Source organism: Denticeps clupeoides, chromosome 14 (assembly GCF_900700375.1).
Source record: "Denticeps clupeoides chromosome 14, fDenClu1.1, whole genome shotgun sequence".
Lineage (NCBI taxonomy): Eukaryota > Metazoa > Chordata > Actinopteri > Clupeiformes > Denticipitidae > Denticeps > Denticeps clupeoides.
The window spans coordinates 3806669-3822178 of NC_041720.1; the positions used below are offsets into that span (position 1 = coordinate 3806669).

Genomic DNA, 15510 nt, shown 5'->3' on the forward strand with positions numbered 1-15510 from the left:
AAGGTTTGATGTGTCTCTAAAACTCTTCCCACACTCCACACACTGGTAGGGCTTTTCTCCAGTATGTATCTTCTGGTGCGTTTGAAGGCTTGATGCTCGTGTAAAACTCTTCCCACACTCTACACATTGGTGGCTCTTCTCTCCAGAAAGGAATCTCTGTCGTGTTTCAGAGTTTTTCTCTGGTCTTGAGCTGTAGATACAGTTGTTGAACTGGAGCATTTCTTTTTCAGTTTTGTTTTTACATTGTTGATCTGTTTCTGCAAATATAGGAACAATTTATACTATTTAAAGTAGGTGTTAGTATTTGTGATTACAGAAATATATGTATAACCCTTGTTTGATACAAATATGAAAAGTTAAAAATACAATAATCAGATGACATGGAATCTCGTCTCCCGCAACAAAGAAAATAAAATTTGGTAAAAAGAAATAGCTCTTTGCTCTATAAGCCTCACAGACAGAGCTTTATTTTGAAACACAAACATCACTCTTTCAACTTTCAAAAAGTCTCATCAGTGTTGCCAGATCCTAAATCAATAATTCCAAATGTCATAATGTATGATAATTTTACCAATAAATTTACCAGTTATGTTGCACAGACATAACTGTCTTGTTAATCCGTCGACTCCCGCACCTTACAACCAATCAATGCACGATTGGTAACGATATTTTAATGATCCGGCGACATTAAACACTGATAACACAAACTAAAAATCCCATGCTTTGTCTTGCCGAACAAGTGGTGATGCAAACATGTGGTGAAGTAAACAATGATGAGCGTTTTAATTGGATTTACTTGGCAGAGTCGACATTATGGAAGATTCAAAGAGTATGCATACGCAACATCTCCATTAGACTTACAGAAATTAATGGGAGAAATGCTCCAGGTTTTAGGTAGAGGCGCTGTTCTGAACAGTCTATGGTGTGTGTAGGTTTTCTGAGCAACGTCTGAATGGAAATTTTCTACAATAATACGATAATGTTTGGCAGCTTGTACGATACTTAAACATTTAGGATCTGGCCACACTGGTCCTTACAATAAACAGCCGAGAATACCATTTGAGTGTTACAAAAGCATCAGGAAGCTTTACTGTTAAAGCTAGCTACAGGTTTTAACCACCCATCTTTGTCCCATTCATTTCTGTAAGTCTGACGGTGTTTTTTGGCTTCTTATGGCGATGCTGAGTATGAAAGAGAATGTTTAGCTGCAACTCTGCACTTAAACCACTCATCATTGTTTACTTTGTGCGCTACCACAAGGGATGTCCATGCAGCCAGATATAAACAGAGATCTTTACTGTCGGTCTAATGAAATACAGTAAGTTGAAGGGATAAAATTCTATTACATTATGGGATTTTTGGAATAATTGATTGTACATTGTACAGAGGGTAAAATTATGGTACAAACACAATAATTATCATCCTGTCTAGCAACACCGTGTCTCATTCCCATTCTCTCTATTAATGATCAAAATAATCACCGTTTTTTACATTTAACATAGAGTGGCTCTTATTTCCTTGCATGATTCCACCTCATGCAAGACTATTTGTAAGGGTTTCAGTATTTATGTGTTCTTAATCTTCATAGCCATGTGTTTCTTGGCAAACAGTGAAAGCTTCTAAAATTCCTACTAATGTTCAAATCACTTTAACACCCTCCAATCTTTTTAACTTCACTCACCTGAATAGTCTTCATCATCTGACTCTTTCTTCACATGAGTTGCTGTCGGTTCCAGTGTTTCACCACAGTTCAGAGATGTGATGGTATCTGAAGATATTTCTGGTTTAACATCTGTGTTGTTCTGGTCTACACTCCACAGATCAGTAGGAAACAGAGATGGACTGGGATCCATCTTGAGACCTTGGAATGAAGCAGAACTTGTTGTAATTATTCTACAATTATCCCCTCAACCAAACTTAATTCTAGAATTATTCCTGACAGAAAAATATTGTTTTACAAAGACACATGGAAAATATAATAAAATCGACAAAGCAGGTTTTGGGGTATAAAAAGTCAGATAAAGACACACAGTCACTTTTTGAAATGTTTCCCCGGAGATTCCTCAGTTCCAGCTAATTTTACACTGAGCACAACAAACTCCAACTTCTCTCTGTTCACATATAAAGGCTTGTAGAACACGTGAGCTGCTGCAGTCTTTTACAGCCAATCACAGAGTGTTTTCTTATTTAAATTTGATTGGAGGATGTGGGGAAGTGGGCTGGACAAAGAATAGTGAAGAAAAGGTTTCGGCATTAAAAGTGAGAATGATCCCAGACATCAGTGTGAATGAGCATTTAGCTGCTATTTAGCATAACTGTATCTGTGATAATGTGTAGAAAGGAGAACCACTCACAGAAAACACAGGAATTTTCTTATTTGTTTGGAATGTTTGATGCATTACTGCCATTGTCTCTTTAACATCTGTGGTATGGCCATTAAGGCTGTGGAGAGCTACAAGTACCTTGGTGTTCACCTGAACAATAAACTGGACTGGACTCATAACACTAGTGAACTTTATAAAAAAGGCAGAGCAGGCTGTACCTGCTGCGGAGGGTCAGGTTTTTTGGAGTACAGGGGCCACTCCTAAAGACTTTTTATGACTCTGTAGTGGCATCAGCCATCTTTCACGGTGTGGTCTGCTGGGGCAGCAGCATCTCCGCTGGGGACAGGAAGAGGCTGAACAGGCTGATCCGGAAGGCCAGCTCTGTTCTAGGATGCCCTCTGGACCCAGTGGACATGGTGAGTGACAGGAGAATGGTGGCTAAGCTGTCATCCCTGTTGGACAACATGTCCCACCGCATGCAGGAAACTCTGACAGCACTGAGCAGCTCCTTCAGTGGCACAATGTGGGAAGGAGAGGTTCAGAAGGTCTTTTCTTCCAACCACTATCAGACTCTATAACACAGACCTCACAGCTGACCACACACACACACACAGAAAAACAAACACACTTTGGTACATTTTGTTAAATTGTAAATTTGTAGATATATACAGATACATATTTATCTTATTTTTTTTGTGCTGCTATTACCTTCTGCTTCTATCCACTTTCTGCCGTGACAATTGCAATTTCCCACTTGTGGGACTAATAAAGGTTGATCTTATCTTATCCGATAGGCGGCTGACGTCAGCGCGTAATGCTGGAATTGAATTTATTTTTTATTTCGCCGTGATTATTTGCATCCAGGAGCAGGCCCGGGTACTGAGGTGGAATTTCCGACACCTTGTTTGGGACTATAGTTTACCCGTGCTACAGCACAGGGGTTTTAGTTCTTCAGTTACATTTCATACTGTGGACAATTGTGTGTGGATTTCTGGGCTCACTGTGTTCGTTTTTCATTTATTTTTGAGGAACAGAAGATATGGTAACAGGAACGAGCAAACCATGCATATTATTTTGGTGTTCCGTACTTTCCTCTTTATAGAATATTTAGATTAACTTGTAACCTTCTTATGTATAGAAACTACAACAGAGTGAATAAAAAGCTTGTATTCATAGTTGGGGGTCCTAGTGAACCAGAATTGATCATCAATGGTAACATGAAAGCACATTGTAAGTCGCTCTGGATGAGGGCGTCTGCCAAATGCCTTAAATGTAAATTTTTTAATTTCTGTTTTTTTTTTCTTAACCCTCCTGTTATGTTCGTTTCTTTTTTTTTCTTTTTATTTAGTGATGTAGATAAAGTAACATGCAACATATCTACTGTTCTGGGTCAAATTGACCCGCTGACTTAAAATCAAAACTAATGACTCAAGAGGATTTGTATTGAAAGTAAACTTTATTTAAGCACTGTTTTGGAACAAAATAACAAATCAACAAAATAAGATATCAGCAATATGAACTCCACAGCACACAAGTGACATGTCGTCACATGTTGTGATAGTAAACACTATGAAATGTTTAGAACCACAAATACACAAAAATTAATAGGTGAAATGAACATGGTGTGTGTGTCTACACAGCACATGAGGGACATGTCATCACAGTGTGTTTTGTGCAAATGAATTTTATACATTTTACACAGGTCGTGCTTGTCTTGACATCATCAGATGGCTTGCAGACCTGGCACCTCTTCCTCTTCCTTTTTCCCCCATCAGCAACCTAAAGAAGAGGATGATGATTACTATGTAACATACTCTCAGACACATACACACACACACACACACACACTTACCTCACGCACTGGTGTACTAGGTGAAGTCCTCTCCTGGATCTCCCTCACTGTAGCTGCAGCAGCTGGGGTCCTTGGCATGTGCTGCCTCCGTTGTATATGCGGTACCACAAGCGCCTTCCCCAGCTCCTCAAGGAAGATGCGCCTCTTGTACAGCTTTGACACGTTCCACTCAGGAACGATCTCCGTCCAAATGACAAATGCGTTGTAGGCTGATACAGTAGTCTAGGATCATAGTTGGTTTCTGGTCGCTTCGTGTGCTGATTTCAGCATTTTTGTGCAAAGTGCTCATGAGCACAACATTTTCCCCCTTTTTGGGGCAATAAGACACCAGAGCTGTAGTGTCTGTGAAGGCAAATATGGAAGACTGAGGGGCCCTGTTCTTGGTTACCAGCAGCTCAGCAGGGAGTTCAGCCCTGTTCTTTCGGACTGTTCCAACCATCGTGAGCTTTCTCTTTAGAAGCTCCTGACCCAAGTTGTAGCTTGTGAAAAAATTGTCACAGGTTATGTTGTGCCCCCTGAGACCTTGTGCCATATCAAGCACAATCCTTGTGCCCTGATTCTTCTCTGGGGCTCCTCCAACCGGCTTTCCAGTGTAAACCTGCATGTTTAATGCATAGCTGGTGTTTGCATCACATGCTGCCCAGATTTTTATGCCATATTTGGCTGGTTTGGAAGGCATATATTGCCTAAATGGGCAGCGACCTCTGAATGCCACTAGCCTTTCATCCACTGTGACATTAGGGCCTGGGTTATAGAGTAGAGGAAGTTGCTCTACCCACTTGTCCCACACTGTCCTAACAGCGGCCAGCTTGTCTCTCTCCCGTCTGACAGTCCTTGTCTCTCGATTATCGAATCGGATTACTCTGGAGAAAATGTGAAAAGTCTCCAGAGACATTGTGGCACGAAATATAGCCCTGCCTGTCTCTGCATCCCACAGACTGGCTGTTGACTCATCCTTTGATTTATAGACCCCAGCCAGGATGAGGACTCCCAAATATGCATGTAAATGCATTTTATCCAGCTCTTTCCACTTCTCCCCCAAAACACGCCTGCCTTCTAAATTTGTCATTTCAAGAATGATTTTCTGTATTGAGTTGGGCATGACAAGCTCAAAAGCTGACTTAATGTCTGTTACACGAGTCACTGCCATCCTAGTGGGCCCTGGCACTGTCTTTATTATGTTTTCTGCAGACAGTTTTGCCTGACACATATTTGGGGATGAAGACCACTGTATTTCACCATTTTTTTATGTAAATTCCTTGCTAGGAGGAATATGAATAGAAGCTTCCTCAGTTGGCTCATAATCAGAATAATCAGACTCAGAATTTACCTCAAGATGGTCTTCATCTTCAGAAACATCCTCCTCTATTTCACTGTCGTGATCAAAGATTAGTTCCAGAGCCTCCTGTGCTGTCATCTGTTTATTTATGCTGCTCATTTTCTAAAGCTCTGACAGAGACTAGATCATATGTAGCTGCAGAGTGTAATGTTGTAGGACCCCCTTGCAGAGAATCTTTATATGTTTGGCTCTTCCCCTACTAAGTGCCCACTCAGTGTGGGTGGAGTTTGCCTACGGGAACTTTTTCTGTTCCCGTGGGCAAACTCTATTGAGTGTGGGCGGAGTTTACCCACGGGAACAGAAAAGGTTCCCGTCAAAAGTCATAACAACACCTGCATTCTCGCACTTACAGATGAGGTCACTTTAACCTCCACTTTGACTGCCGGGTCAAATTGTATTACACAGTATCTGTGTAATACAAACACTGTGAAATGAACCATTTTTATTTTATATGTTGATTACTCTTATTAAGCCAAGCACAAGTAGTTTCATACTGAAAAAATAATTTTAACTATTTTTTTAGATATTTGAAATTTAAAATGGGTCAATTTGACCCGCAACATAACAGGAGGGTCTTAAAGTGTGTTGTTTTGTGTTTTATGAAAATTCATTCTGTGATTCTTTCACATAAGACCTGAAAGCAGATTTTATTTGTTTGGTGGCATGTGTCCATATTTTCGTTACCGTTCAGATCAACAACAACAACATTTATTTTTTATATAGCCCAAAATCATACACAGTATGTCTCAATGGGCTTTGACAGGCCCTACAGTTGACACCCCCCACACTTGACCCTTCTGCATACAAGGAAAAACTCCACAGAAAAAAAACTCTAGGAGAGAAAAAAAAGAAAGGAAGAAACCTTGGGAAGGAGTGATACAGAGGGACTCCCTTCCAGGGTAGAGTGAGCCTGCAAATGGTGTCAGTGCAGGGCTGGTGATGATTTGTACAATATAATAATGAGTCCTACAGTTGTAGGGTTTGAGAAGTCCAGAATGTAGTCCAGTGTCATGGTCTAGATTACGTGTCCATAATGATACTACTGGTCCACTTGAAGATCCCTGAAGCTGTAGTTGTAACGGTGGTGGTGGCTTTGGTGACCCTCTGGTTCGTTTAGCAGTTGTCAGGAACCAGGATTTATTTGCTGGTCTCTTCACTGGGGTCTGCCAGTAGTCTGGGCGCTTGATTCCGTGTCTCAGAGAAAACAAAAAGAAGCAGCGGCAGACGATGGCACTGTACGACCGATACTGAAATATGTGGTAATAGTGGTATATTGGTGCTACAGTGGCCCGGTACCCTGACTAGGACAGCCTAACTAGGGTGAATTTAACTTTGTCTGTGTCTAACAGGGGAATTTTTGATAAACTGGACTGTGTCAAAGTGAAGTGAAATGAGTGTCTAGGACTTTAACAAAAAGCCAGAGAGTTTTGAGATTGGATTTAAACACTGAGACTGTGTCTGAGTCCCGGACACTGACAGGCAAGCCGTTCCACAACTGCGGAGCTCTATAGGAGAAGGATCTGCTCCCAGCTGTGACCTTCTGTACTTTTGGTACCAGTAGTGACCCTGCACCCATTGATCGAAGGGGGCATGGCGGGTCATCAAGAACTAAAAGTTCACTCAGGTATATCGGGGCGAGACCATTTAGAGCTTTAGAGGTCAAAAGTAGGATTTTGTAGTCAATCCTAAATTTGATGGGTAACCAGTGCAGTGATTGCAAGACTGGGGTAATGTTTTCAAATTTCCTAGTTCTAGTTAGAACTCTGGCTGCAGCATTCTGTACTAGCTGGAGTTTACTCATGCATTACCTTGATGTAATAAATGCATGGACCAACTTTTCTGCATCATGCATTTCTTATTTCTTATTTTTGCAATATTTCAAAGGTGAAAGAATGCTATCCTATTGACATTATCTACGTGCGAATTGAATGAGAGACCTGCATCAATGATGACACCTAGGACACTCCTTTACTTGATGAAATAGAAAGGCTATCCAGGGTTATGCCTGGCTGCTTTGAGGCCCAAGTACAAGAGCTTCTGTCTTGTCAGGGTTTAACAGGAGAAAGTTGGTGAGCATCCACTGTCTAATGTCCTTCAGACAATTCTCTATTTTGTTCAGCTGCTGCCTCTGATTTGGCATTGCTGACAGATACAGCCTTGTGTTGTCAGCGTAGCAATGAAAGCTAATACCATGTTTGCGGATGACGTCGCCTAAAGGTAACATGTAAAGGGAAAAAAGTAACGGACCTAGGACAGAACCTTGTGGAACCCCAAACTCTACTTTACTATGTGAAGACGAAACACCATTGAGGTCCACAAACTGATATCGGTTGGTCAAATATGATCTGAACCATTCAAGGGCTGTTCCCTTAATCCCAATAACATTCTCTAACCTGGCAAGGAGAATAGCGTGATCGATAGTGTGAAACGCTGCACTCAGATCAAGCAGGACAAGCTGCGAGATGCGTCCCTGATCAGAGGCCAACAGTAGGTCATTAACCACATCCCTGCCAGCAGGGGGCGTGCGGACGCGTTTATTAGCCACATGCATAGTTATAGCAGTACAACACGCAGTAAAATGCATGGTGAGTTGGGTAGAGAGCTAAACATTTTACTCGAGTGTGAGTAGCGTTTCTCCTAAATAATAAGACTCAAGTGCAAGTAAAAAGTAGTCATCCAAAAATTACTCAAGTACAAAATTATTTAGTGATAAGACTACTCAAGTAATAAGTAACTATAGGATTGTTATATCTCATTTACTTTTTTAGAAACAATATATTCAAAAAGAAATATACATGTGCTAATTCTGGTGTGCCACAATAATGTATTATTATATATTAAAGTATGATTTGTAGTAATTAATGGAATAAATCTGAGGGTACAAACTATCTTATTTATGTTAAATGTATGTGTTAGCATGACAACGCTAATTACAATGCTATAATGTCTACATAGCTCATGGCACCAATTAACAAAATGTTTAAAGGGGTCTATATGAAAGACAAATATTCTGTATTCTTTCTGTAACCTTTGGTTTGGTTTTAGCACTGAAGACAGTGGCATCTGCGTTTTATCATTTCCGTGTCTGTCTTGTGTGAAGTTTGGGCCGCTATGCTGCCCTGGTTTGTGTGCGGTCATGTGATTGCATGGCTACGTATGAATGGTGTCATGTGAAGAAACGAGTCGAGTGTTGCCCAATGTAGCAAAGAGTACAGTTTCTTATTCACAAATGTACTCAAGTAAAAGTATTACATTTTTCCCAAAAAGCTAGTCAAGTAAATATAACTCGTTATTACCCTCCTCTGTTTTGATTGTGCATAATCAAAGTAAGTTATAAAGATAAATGAAATAGAATAAAAGAAGAATAAGTCTAGTAAAAAGTTGTAAAACAAAAAAAGTAAGCAAGGTATAGTGCAAGAAAAAGGTATATATGTTCAATGAGACATTAGACAGACATCACTGGGTAATGGCTATGGATTCTGCTAAAGTGCATGGTGCAGAGACTGTGCAATGACCAGAGTAGCAGTAACAGATTACAGTAGATGGTCGGGTGTGGTGGCACATCCTCATTTAGCATCCCTATTGCCTGAGGATAAAAACTCCTCCTGAGTCTCTGTGGCCGTATTTCTTCTGAATTTTTAGATTCTGATTTTAGATGAAGACTTATTTGGGTGAGACTTTGATGGTCCTGCATCTCTTGGAGTAAATGACCTGCAGGGATGAAAGAGGTGACCTGCAGCAGTGTTCTGCCATGCGGCTCACGTTCTGTAGTGTGATGTGCTGCAGAGGCTGCATCTGTCTACAAGATTCTGGCAAAAATTAATGCAAATCTGGATAGAAATTAATGTTGTGACTCCACTTTTAGTGAATTCATGAAATCCTTAAAACTCGCCAGTATTAAACCTGATGGCCACAAGGTTGCAGGTTCAATTCATCACATTGTCACTAAACCCTCCCGTGTCGCTAAACTGAGCACCAGTTAAGTAGTGTCATCTGTTAAAGAAAGCAAATCTAACATTTAATACATGCACAAATCCTTCCCCAAGACGTTTAAGAAATAAGTGTTTTAATTGAAATTGCCAAGAAAAAAAAAACAAAAAGCCAATTGAGAAATAATGTATATGATTTTGAGCTATATAAGAAATAAATGTTGTTGTTAGGCATTTCATCAATTTCTGTCACTGTTCCAGAGACCTTTCACGTCCATATGTCTATCATGGCCCGGTCTGTGGGGCACATTCGCAGACATGGTGCTCGGTTGGTTTCCAAGTGTTTTGGTTTGCCTGTGCTAAACAAAGTCATACACTGTAGACGACGCAGAAAACTGCAGTAGCATTGCTCCATGAAGCAATGACCAAACGGTGTCCCTTAATTTCTAGTCTTCCTGGTTCTTGTGGTATTGTTGAGACACATGGACGGAGGCTTGTCCATGCCTCTCTCATTCTCCCCACTCAGCACACCCCCACCACACTCACACTGTGTTCTTATACCTTGCTGTCTACTGTGTGGGTCTGAAGGCCAAATAGCTCGAGCCAGCACAGCTAGTGGACAAAATGTTTATTGGAGCTTGACCTTGCAAGGAAAAGATTATTCAATGAAAAACAAGGGACAGAGAATAAAGAAACAGAAACAGGGGCTAAGAGCTAAATAAAATAAGAAACATTTTGTGTGTCTATACACACACACACACACACACACAGTAAATCAATCAGTTGCATTAAAGTACATATATAAGCATACAAACAAGAACATAACTGAATAGCCATTTGGAAATATGAAAATATATGTTAAAATCCAGCCTAACATACAGAACTCCAGGGAAATTTAACCGGCAATATGCATAAAGAATATGGCATAAACTAAATTAATGAATACCTTTACCTTTTGTGGGGATGAAAAACCTAACCCATATTAGTTCTATATACAGTGGGTACGGAAAGTAGAACCCCTTAAAATTTCATTCTTTGTTATATTGCAGCATTTGCTAAAATCATTTAAGTTTATTTTTTCCCTCATTACACACAGCACCCCACACTGACAGAATTGTTGACAGTTTTGCAGATTTATTCACAATAAATCTTCTGATTAGGGCTGCACGATTTGGGGAAAAAGACATTGTGATATGCGATTGCGATATGATAAAGGACACTTGCTTGTATATCAATGAAAACTCGCATTACAAATTACTAATAGTGAAATGTTTAATATGGGTGAATAGTGAAAATGTTACTGTCAAACGACAAACCCTGGTATGGCTACACAACTGTTTTGATTATATTTGGCCATTAAAAAATCCTGTATTATAGTTCTTACGTTTAACCAAAACGTTGCTTGGAGGCTGACTTGAACACAGGGATGCATAGCTTTGCTAGCTTAGCTAAGGTTAAGATTTGTAAACTGAGGTAAATTTCTTTAGGAATCCTTCAAAGTTTGATAGAAGTTAACTAAACAGCTAAGAACAGTCTAAATAGTTAATGCCTACGTTTATCCAAAACGTTGTTTGGAGGCTGACTTGAACACAGGAATGTATAGCTTCTCTAGCTTAGCCTATCTTAGCTAAGGTTAAGACTTATAAAACGGGATTTTATAATGGCCAAATATATTCAAAACAATTGTCCAGCCTTGCCTATGAAATGTAATCCCCCGGGATCTGGTTTGGAGCGTACAGCGGTTTGTACAGCCCCAAGCAGCACAAAAGTGAGGCATTTTTATGCACTTTCTCCATAGCAGAGCCTATCGCAATATGGCGGCGATGTTGACGTACGAGGCAGCTCGTCATGCGCCGTCTACCCATATGTCTATGCGAGTCACTAATCTGAGGTCTCCATTGAACCGAATCGAAAGTCATGTGACCAAACACGTCACATTCGACTGAAGTGAGACTTCAGTCAGCTCGCAAACTTTGAGAGAATGAGTGATATGTTGCCGATTCAATCCATGTACTAATCATTTAAATCGCAGCTTTTTGTGTTCATGTAATCGCACAGACTGACATTACGATTGTGATTAGATTAATCGTGCAGCACTACTACTGATCATTCTTGAGATGGTCCTACACCTTCATTTGAGTCTAGCTGTGTTTGATTATACTGATTGGACTTCATTAGAAATCCACACCCCTGTCTATAAGATCTTACAGCTCACAATGCATGTCAGAACAAATGAGAATCATGAGGTCAAAGGAACTGTCTGAAGAGCTCAGAGCCAGAATCTGGCTTAAGGTTCCTAAGCACACGGTGGCCTCCATAATCCTTAAATAAAAGACGTTTGGGACAACCAGAACCCTTCCTACAGCTGGCCGTCTGGCCAAACTGAGTTATCGGGGAAGAAGAGCCTTGGTGAGAGAGGTAAAAAAAAAAAGAACCCAAATATGACTGTGACTGAACTCAAGAGCAGCAGTCGTGAGATGGGAGAAAGTTGTAGGATTTCAACCATGACTCCACCAGACACAGTGGCCCAATGGAAGCCTGTCCTTGCATGGAGTTTGCTAAAAATGTTTAAAGATGGCGAGAAATAAGATTCTCTGGTCTGACAACCAAGATAACCAGCGTGAAGAAAACCAGGTACTGCTCATCACCTTTCCAATACAGTCCCAACAGTGAAGCATGGTGGTGGCAGCATTATGAATAAACCTTAGTTTTACTTTTTTTTTTTTTTTACACATTTCATTGTTAATATTGAAGCTAAATTAAGTAAATTAACTCTGAAACGTCAACAGCCATAGAGTAAAATTTACTCTAATTTTGAGTAGGACCAAATGTGGGAAGTTAAAATCAACTGTAAAACTACACTCAGATTATTTTCTGTGTATGTTTCCTCATGTGTAATTTAAGGTGCGATGCTTGTATGAAATTCTTTCCACACTCAGCACACTGGTAGGGCTTCTCTCCAGTATGGATCCTCTGGTGTATTTTAAAGTGTGATTTTTGTGAAAAACTCTTGCCACAATCCACACACTGGTAGGGCTTCTCTCCAGTGTATAACCTCTGGTGTATTTTAAGGTTTGATATGTCTGTAAACCTCTTCCCACACTCTACACACTGGTAGGGCTTCTCTCCAGTATGTCTCCTCTGATGCTTTTTAAAGCTTGATGCATCTGTAAAACTCTTCCCACACTCAGCACACTGGTAGGGCTTCTCTCCAGTATGTATTTTCTGGTGTCTATTAAGGTCCGATGCTCGTGTAAAACTCTTCCCACACTCCACACACTGGTAGGGCTTCTCTCCAGTATGTATCCTCTGGTGTATCTGAAGGACCCGTGCTTGTGTAAAACCCATTCCATACTCCACACATTGGTAGGGCTTCTCTCCAGTATGGATCCTCTGGTGCATTTGAAGGTGTGATGCTCGTGTAAAACTCTTCCCACACTCCACACACTGGTAGGGCTTCTCTCCAGTATGTATCCTCTGGTGTATTTTAAGGTTTGATACGTCTGTAAACCTCTTCCCACACTCCACACACTGGTAGGGCTTCTCTCCAGTATGTATCCTCTGATGTTTTTTAAAGCTTGATGCATCTGTAAAACTCTTCCCACACTCCAAACACTGGTAGGGCTTCTCTCCAGTATGTATCCTCTGGTGTCTATTAAGGTCCGATGCTCGAGTAAAACTCTTCCCACACTCCACACACTGGTAGGGCTTCTCTCCAGTATGGAACCTCTGGTGTATTTTAAGGCTTGATGCTTCTGTAAAACTCTTCCCACACTCAGCACACTGGTAGGGCTTCTCTCCAGTGTATAACCTCTGGTGTATTTTAAGGTTTGATACATCTGTAAACCTCTTCCCACACTCAGCACACTGGTAGGGCTTCTCTCCAGTATGTATCCTGTGATGTTTTTTAAAGCTTGATGCATCTGTAAAACTCTTCCCACACTCAGCACACTGGTAGGGCTTCTCTCCAGTATGTATTTTCTGGTGTCTATTAAGGTCCGATGCTCGTGTAAAACTCTTCCCACACTCAGCACACTGGTAGGGCTTCTCTCCAGTATGCATCCTCTGGTGCATTTGAAGGACCCATGCTTGTGTAAAACCTATTCCACACTCCACACACTGGTAGGGCTTCTCTCCAGTATGTATCTTCTGGTGTCTATTAAGGTCCGATGCTTCAGAAAGGTTTCTATGTCGTGTTTCAAGGTTCTTCGTTTGACCGTAGACACACTTGTTGAACTGGTGTGTTTTTACTTTAGTTTCCTTTCTACATCTTTCATTTGTAAATTTGTGTACAATTTCTGCAAATATAAGAAAATTTGAAGTGAACATTATACTGTATAAATATGTTGAAGTAGTTGTGTCAAACAAGTGTTACACATTATAAAACTACATTGCAATTATCAGAAGACATGGAATTGGTTAGTGACATCTAGTTATTCCTCGTGATTTGGCAATAAGAAATGTAGATAGATCTACAACTAAGTTAACTACATCTACAACTTTAAAAAAAGAAATCTAATTACACTTTTGACAAAAACCTAGTTACATTTTGTACAGCATTGTGGTCACTAATTTCCTGTAAACCTATGGAATCAGATTTGTGCCAAAAATAAGACATTTAAATGTAAAACAAGAGGATGGAATTTTGACAACCTTTTTTCTTACAGCTCACTCCCATTTAGCTTCATGTTTTTTCCATTTCACTGCTGGTTTTTCAGTCACTCCTCCCCCTTTTTACATTTACTTTGCCTCATTGGCATTCAGGTATTTGAGTGACAGCTCCGTTCATCTGAACTACTGATGGGAGTAAGATTTAACATAGGTAGTCAAAACTCCAAACTCTTACTTTACATTTCAATGTCTTGTTGCTGTTGTTTGACATAAGGAAAGTTTTGACTAAATTTTTTGGCACAAATCTAATTCCATATAAGCCAGGCTGAAACCAATGCATTGCATCTACAGTCGTAGCCTGTAGTTGGCTGCTTGCATTTTTTTTTTTATTTGCATATACTCCACAATGTTATGGAGAGTGATCAGATGAACTCAAATCTCTCTTTTTGCAATGAACAGAAACTTAATTCGCCCCAAAAATACTTCCACTGCATTTCAGTCCTGCCACAGAAGGACCTGCTGAGATCAATTCAGTGATCATCTTGTTAACATAAGTGAGAATGTTGAGGAGTGTTACCTGTACATTAGCATTTACAGCATTTATCAGACGCCCTTATCCAGAGCGACTTACAATCAGTAGTTACAGGGACAGTCCCCCCCGGAGCAATTTTCTGAGTTGCAGTTACATTTCATACTGTGGACAATTGTGTGTGGATTTCTGGGCACACTGTGTTCGTTTTAAGTGTCTTGCTCAGGTAGTTAGCGGGATTCGAACCTGGGTCTTCCGGTTCACAGGCGAGTGTGTTACCCACTACGCTACTTCCACCCTCTAGGGCAAGAAAACACGTGTAGTCATCATTGTGTTGCATAAAAAGGGCTTCAAGGCAGAGATATTGCTACTACACCTACATCAACCTTTTATCAGATCTTCAAAAACTTCCAAGGAGAGAAGTTCACGTGTAGTGAGGAAGCCCAAGAAAGTCCAGCAAGCGGCAGGACTGTTTTCAGCTGCGAGATCAGGGTGCCATCAGTGCAGAGCTTGCTCAGGAATGGCAGCAGGCAGGTGTGGGGGCATCTGCACGCACGGTGAGGAGAAGACTTTTGCAGGATGTCCCGGTGTCAAGAAGGGCAGCAAAGAAGTCACTTCTCTCCAAGAAAAACAGACTGATATTCTACAAAAAGTACAGGGATCGGACTGCTGAGGACTGGGGTAAAGTCATATTCTCGGATAAAGCCCCTTTACAATTGTTTAGTGCATCTGGAGAAAGGAGTGTCCAGAGATGGAAAGGTGAGCATCCTGAGACCATTCATGTGTGGGGCTGCTTCTCATCGACGGGAGTGAGCTCACTCACAATTTTCCCCAGAACACAACCATGAATAAAGTATGGTGCCAAAACCGCAACTTCTCCCAACCATCCAAGAACAGTTTGGTGAATAACTTTTCCAGCATGGTGG

General features: G+C 40.7%; 2 protein-coding genes across 2 annotated transcripts in view; one reads left to right on the plus strand and one right to left on the minus strand.

The window, feature by feature from the left end:
- Nucleotides 1-15510, plus strand: part of LOC114803388 (uncharacterized) — an 80848-nt gene that overhangs the window by 30129 nt on the left and 35209 nt on the right.
- The window catches only part of LOC114803387 (uncharacterized), a 189876-nt gene continuing 185958 nt past the window's right edge, over nt 11593-15510 (minus strand). Inside the window, 1 exon segment of the mRNA XM_029002915.1 lies at nt 11593-13600. Within this exon segment, the coding sequence (XP_028858748.1) occupies nt 12307-13600 (1294 nt within the window). The 3' untranslated portion in view covers nt 11593-12306.